Source organism: Pungitius pungitius, chromosome 16 (genome assembly GCF_949316345.1).
Source record: "Pungitius pungitius chromosome 16, fPunPun2.1, whole genome shotgun sequence".
NCBI lineage: Eukaryota > Metazoa > Chordata > Actinopteri > Perciformes > Gasterosteidae > Pungitius > Pungitius pungitius.
The window spans coordinates 15472560-15478976 of NC_084915.1; the positions used below are offsets into that span (position 1 = coordinate 15472560).

The 6417-nt window shown below is 52.4% G+C and overlaps 1 protein-coding gene across 1 annotated transcript in view; it reads right to left on the reverse strand.

Annotated features, from left to right (window-relative positions):
• Positions 1-6057, reverse strand: part of zbtb16a (zinc finger and BTB domain containing 16a) — a 100393-nt gene extending 94336 nt beyond the window's left edge. Inside the window, 5 exon segments of the mRNA XM_037467671.2 lie at positions 1296-1348; positions 1350-1648; positions 1651-1754; positions 1756-2641; positions 5739-6057. Coding sequence (XP_037323568.2) covers positions 1296-1348; positions 1350-1648; positions 1651-1754; positions 1756-2552 — 1253 coding nt within the window. The 5' untranslated portion in view covers positions 2553-2641; positions 5739-6057.
• Between the last annotated feature and the right edge of the window lie 360 nt (positions 6058-6417).

Consider the following 6417-nt stretch of genomic DNA (forward strand, 5'->3'; position numbering starts at 1 on the left):
CAATGCATGAAACGGTTTGGAAATCTCCTTTGATACAAGATTTCCCAGCTTGAGCGAATTGATGAAATTCCCCTTGAAACACAGGCAAGCGTTTCACATGTCAGACTCTCCTCGGGACAGAGACTAATGGGGCCTGTCCAGTAGACGCAGTGAGACAACAATACTTGGTCTCGCACAGAAGCCATGGTACAACTACAGGTTTTTATTTTTTTATTAATAACCATAGTATTAGTCTATGCATAAATGTGCCCCATTATTTACTGAATGCAAAGCACTGTTCACAGGGTCCACATACATTTGTACACTTACAGAAGTAACTGCCAGCACACACAAAAAAAAGAAAACAACAACAGTCCGACTACACTGCATGTTGCAATAAAACCTTTTCCTAAATACCAAACAGTTGGTGTAAGGTAGCAAACAAGGTCGCTTCTCTCGGGGTAAACACCAGTCTGTAATACTCAGACGACGAGACAGATTTACAAATCGAGACGCTTGGACTATCTTGGATTCCAAGATAGTAGGAGGAGGGGGGGAGGTTCAAATCCCCAGGTGAACTTTAACCGCTGTGCATTCCTAATGGTACAGACATGCAGGGTGAAAAGGTGGCCCTCACGAAAAACCCCAAAAAAGGCCTCGTGTCACAAAAACACACACATGCGATGCAAATGCATTCCACAAGGGGCTTGCACTCGGACACGATTGCACGGATGCGGACAATTTACGCCACGAAATGAAATGCCGTTTTGAGTTGCGGTTGTACTATTTTTAAGTGCCAGGATTCCAGGCCTCGGCGTATTTATGCACACCGACTGAACAGGCGCCCGCAGTGAGTAACGGCCACTCCCCTGACCTCCTCGAGCCCAGGTTCAGCACTCACATCCCGAGCCGAACGTCTACTCTAATCATCGCGCTCATAAGGCCCCCCCCCCCCCCCTTGTGCCGTTGTGGGAAAGGGGAGGTTAGTCGAGGATGAGAGGGTACCACTTCGGTAAGTGTGTGTAGATAGCTGCCGCCCACAACTTGTGCGGCGTGACTAAGGGCCTTAGACGACGCGATGACAGCGGTCACCTGGGCAGTGAGAGCAGCAGTGGCCACACAGCCCCGACGACGTGTGCAGTTTAAGCTCGAAGCAGACGAAAACATTGCTAATTTCCTCTATTCACTAAAAAAAACAGGTGACCAAACATGCATTACCCAAAGCAAATCAGGTTGACTGACTTCAGACTTTCCGCTGAATACAATGCAGTTATAGAATAAGAAAATACACAATAAATAAAAAGAACTCTGCTTACCTGTGCTGCTCCACGGCTTCGTTATCGGGTAGTTCTGCCCCGCAGACATTGCAAACGTTCCTGCTGGTTCCTGCCGTCCGGTTTCATGCCCACAGCCAGCTCCCCGAGCTTGCTGAAGAATTCCCTCTGGATGAAGCTCTGCGGCAGGAGTCCCCCGTAGGCACTGAAGTCCATAGACATTGCCAGGGCCGGGGACATGGGGAGAGCAGAGGCCATGGACGCCGCCATGGACGCCGGCATGGACATGAAGGCCTCTGCTTTGTGATTGGCGGGCAGGGAGTACAGCGAGGCGAGATGCTTCTCCGTCATCCCCGCCATCGCTTCCAGGCCCATCTGGCCGCCCGCCGTCGGCTGGGCGGGTCGCCCATGGCTTCGTCCCGGACGTAGTGCAGCTCGCGGGCGCTGGTGATCACGCTGCTGCGGGTCGGCGTGCCCGGACCGTCCCGGTTCCTGTCCTCGCCGCTGCGCTCTTCCGTTGCTGGAGGCGCTGGACTCCATGTTCGGAGGGCTGTCGTTGCCGTTGCCGCCCATGTCCACCTGCATCATTTCCGTCTTGATCTCGGTCATCAGGGGCTGGGAGTTGCCCTGGAGAGCGTGCTCGCCCCCAAAGCCCTGCTGCAGCAGAGACTGACCGATGCTCATCAGGCTGTCCACGGCGGCTTTGGTGGGACTCAGGGTGGAGACACCGAAGGAGGTGGAGACCGAGGGACTTTGATCCACCATGCCGGTCATGATGGCGACTTGCTGGCTGCCCGACAGATAGGGACTCTGCACGGAATGCTTTTTGGAGTTCTTGGCTCCGTTGTGGCCTTTGCGCTCCTCGTCCTCCTCCGTGCTCCCGTCGTTGAGGTTGACCTCCGTGTCGTTGTCATCCGAGGACTGGATGGTTTCCAGTATCTTGAGGCATTGCTCCTCCAGGTATTCGATCTCCAGGATCTCTGCCGCATACAGCAGGTCATCCAAGTCCTCCACCTTGGCCTGCAGCGTGGCGGTGTAAGCATACTCCAATATCTGCTGAAAGGTCTTTGGTGAGAGAAAGTCCAGGGTGTAATGCTGGCTGCTGCGATGAAAGAGGATCTCGAACATTTTGCTGGTGCAGGCAAGCACAGTCCGGTGAGCGTGGAACTCCTGGTTGTCCACCATGATGACCACGTCGCACAGAGTCCCGGCCAGGCGCATCTGGTTGGCCTTCTGCAGCAGGGCAGTGGGGTGGTTGGGGTTTTGGAGCTGTATCATACCCATTTTAGACAAATCCATTATACCGATGCAATCCACGAGGCCGACTCATGAGGCTAGCCTTCCCCGTTCAGCAGCGTTTTGAGCCAAGTTTGTAAACAAGACGAAACCTGGAGGGAAAAACAGAATGAAAAAGAAAAGAATAAATCAGTTCCGTTAAATTCTGAAGCAAACGGTTGTGCAAGAAAGTATTTAAGCTCTGAAATCCAACAACAACAATTTGGTAGTTGAACATCTTGAAAATAGATGTATTTCCTGTACACCGCTATTCATTTTGTTTCAAACTGCAAACATCCTGCAGGGAGGGTAAACACAAATCAGCCGAGAGCATCGACTCCAGACTCCAGAAGAGAGACAATTTGTGAGCCGTCCTTACGGCCCCCCCACACCCCCACCCCCTGCATACCAATCAGTCCTACATATGTTACGTTGAAAAAGGAGGTCTTCATCTGGTTGTCTGACGGAGATGAACACACAGTTAAACAAGTGTGAGTTTTTCCCCACTGCTGCCTCTCTCACAAAAAGGCCATCAGCGGCCTTTCTGAAATCACGCGGCATCTTACTCAGTATTCCCCTCACAGACGGGAGCACAGAGCAGCGGCCAGAAGTGGACGGGAAGGGAAAGAGCAAAGCAGAACGAGGCGGACGAAAACAACACTGTAGCCACCGCCGCACGCCCCGGTCTGCTTTCACTCACCGATGTTGAATATCCAAATTAATGAGGGCATGGCACTAGCATGCGAGCCGACGCGGCAACATGTTGCTTCACTTCGTATCCAGCAGCAGACTCCCACAGGGGGATCAAGTGATATACCCTAACCGCCGTGTACTTAAAATGAACGACTCCTCCGTGACTCCCATGTTAACATGATCAGCGAGACGTACGCTGAAAACAATTATCACTTCAAGGTGGCAATGAATTAAACAGTCTCGCCGCTGCATGTGCATTGAATGAGAGGCAGAATGTCTTCCAGCTAAGTGTCTCCATTGAGCCACATCCTGGACGAGTTAGTTTGTGTCCAATGATCCACTCTTTTTTTTTTTTATTTTTTTTTTTTACTGCTGATAACATTTTTTACATTTTTAAAAGCTTGAAATTCATTTAGTAGACTTGTCAGTTTAGGATTTGTTCTAAACCGCTTTCAAATCCAGGGATTACAAAGAAAAGTTTGTGGGCACTTTTTCTCTCCCCCACAGCTGAGAACAATGCACACAGATGAAAAGAGGAAATGTCACCAGCCTTCTAGCAACACGACACTTGTCTTTTAAAAAAAAAAAAAAGTAAATCGAATTCCCAGATATGCAATCTCAAAAGACAGTATCTCAACATGAAGCTGGCAGCTGTCGTTTGTGCTCAAGGTTCGTATATGGTCCGCTTAAAGGACACATGACAGTTCATTTCATTTTCCTATTTAGAAGATAGGTGATGATGACAAAAAAAAACACACACAGGTTTCTCATCCAGCGGAGCTCAGCGTCTCAGTCAGCAGAGGCCATGTTTAACCCCACGACAGTCTCTGTATTACAGGTATGTGCCAATAGCTCCGTGAATGAGCAACGCTTGTTGCGCTCTGTGGGTCTTTGGGCTCCTGCGGGACGCGATGCACGAACTTCCTGTTTGGGGGACTTTATCGCGTCTGTTTGCTCTCCATTTACCAACGGGACGTGCGTCTAGACGGCGCGAAGATTCTACCAGCGGCACCAGACACGCCATCCAGCGCGTTATGCATTATGCAAAAAAAAAAAAAAAACGCGCGGGCGCGCGCACGCGCTACATTAACTACGTTAAGCCGGGAGGGCTCGAGCACAATAACCGCCTCGCGCCGACTTCACAGAGAGGCTCCACGATCAATCCGGTCACGAGTCGTCTGCCGCCGCGGCCACGACACGCACAGACGGCGCGCAATATTCCACACGGACACGCGCAAAATGTGGGGGAAAGCAACAACCACAAAAAAAATGCTACAGCGTCTTTAACGAGGTGACGGTGGAAGGGGGGGGCGGGAACCGGAGACATAGAGCGTGCTAAAAAGTGCACGCGAGACGGACAGCTGGCACAAATCTCACCACCGATTGAAGGCGGCTCTCCTCAGGCCGACGCACAGGTGGACTTTGTTTGTGTCAGAAGGAAAACACTCGATATAGTAATATTGACAGCTGATGAGAAAGAGGGGAAATGAGCTCGAGAGAGAGAGCGATGCCTGAAGGGTGAAGGTGGGGGTGAGGGTGAGGGGGGGGGGGGGGGGGAAGAGAAAGGAGAGTGACACAGAGCGATCAGACAGTCTCGATAACAAATCAATTTGCCATTGCATCTGTTACCAGTTTCCCCCCACCTCGCACAGTGTGCCGCGCGCGTGCTCCTGCGAATCGATTATGGGTCCCCAATCACACGTCTGTAGCTGCCCGCCAATCAACTGTAGATTTGGGTTCGTTTCGAGTAAAAAAAAAAAAAAAAAAAAAGACCAGTGTCCCCAGTCCTCTGCGTGATGTCATCACGGGCTAAATGAGCCACGCTGGTGCGACTAGAGACGCAAGGACGGGCAACAGTGTCGAAGGTTTAAAAAATAAATTGAAAACAAAAACAACACCAAAAAAAGGAGAACAATATCCCTCAAAACGAGCCGACGCGATTCCTCCAGTAAAGTCACACGGAGCGGAGCGTCATGTGTCTCTCGGTCTCTCCCGTTCGGAACTGCCCAGACCTCACGTCCTCCAGCCGCGATCTCCGGCATACTAAACCACACCGCTGTGTGTGTGTGTGTGTGTGTGTGTGTGTGTGCGGGGGGGGGGGAGAAGGAGGTGAGGGTGGTGGTGGTGAGGGGCGTGCGTCAACCTTAGCATCTCCACAATAGATACCGTGCGTTAATGCAAACTTCGACACCTTGCGGGCGCAATCAGAGGGGGGGGGGGGGGAGAAACACTTGTTTTTTTCACCCAGCGCTCGCCGGTGCGCAGATCGCAACTCGCGTGCCAAAGTGGCGTTCAGCTGTTAACTTCGGCGCGAGGTTGAACGGGGACAAGCAACAAGAAGAAGAAGAAGAAGAAGAAGAAGAAGGCGATCCCCGGCCGCAATAAATGCATCCAAATCCCCACATGGTGAATGAGAGTACACAGAGAAAACAGCGGCACGCGCATGCAGAGTCGCGGCTCCTCGGGCACTTGTCGCCGGGGAACCGCAGCTGCGTGTCGCCCGGATGCGGTACTCACCCAAGTTGGCACGTTTTTGATTCCGTGCGGTGCAGGGAGAGAGAGAGGGGAGGCGAGCGCGGCTACAGCATAGTCGGGGCAGTTCGCAGTGCCCGCTCTCTCAACGCGCACTAAACCCCTTTCTTCCCCCCGCCTGAGCAAATCAACACGGCGCTGACGTCAACGCAGCCAGACGAGCGAGCGTGCGAGCAGGGCCGGCACCGCGCTCCAGCCACACACACACACACACAGCAAACACACACGCACGCACACACACACCAAACACTAAGAAAAGTGAGACACCTAGGGGGCTGTCTCGTGTCAAACGCCTGCGCGCTACAGTACGGCGAACGAGAGGGCGCGCGACGCTGAGCGGTTGCCCCCTCACCAGGTGTGACGGGGATGCGCTCGCGGCCCACAGGTGGAGCTCCAACTCCCGCCACCTCGTGGGTTCGGCGGCCGGGTGGGAGAAGTCCAAAAGAAGTGGACTCGCGAAGTCTCTTCTCTCTCTCTCTCTCTCTCTCTCCCCCCCCCTCACCTCACACCCTTTGAATCGGTCAATGAAACCGTGCTCAGTCTGTGTTTGGGGCAGCAGAGGACGGAGGAGGCGAATGCGGAGACATGTTTATGTTCATCATATTCTTTGAATATTTTTTTAATACAGTCTTAATTATCGTAAGGCCAAACGAGAGAGAATAGC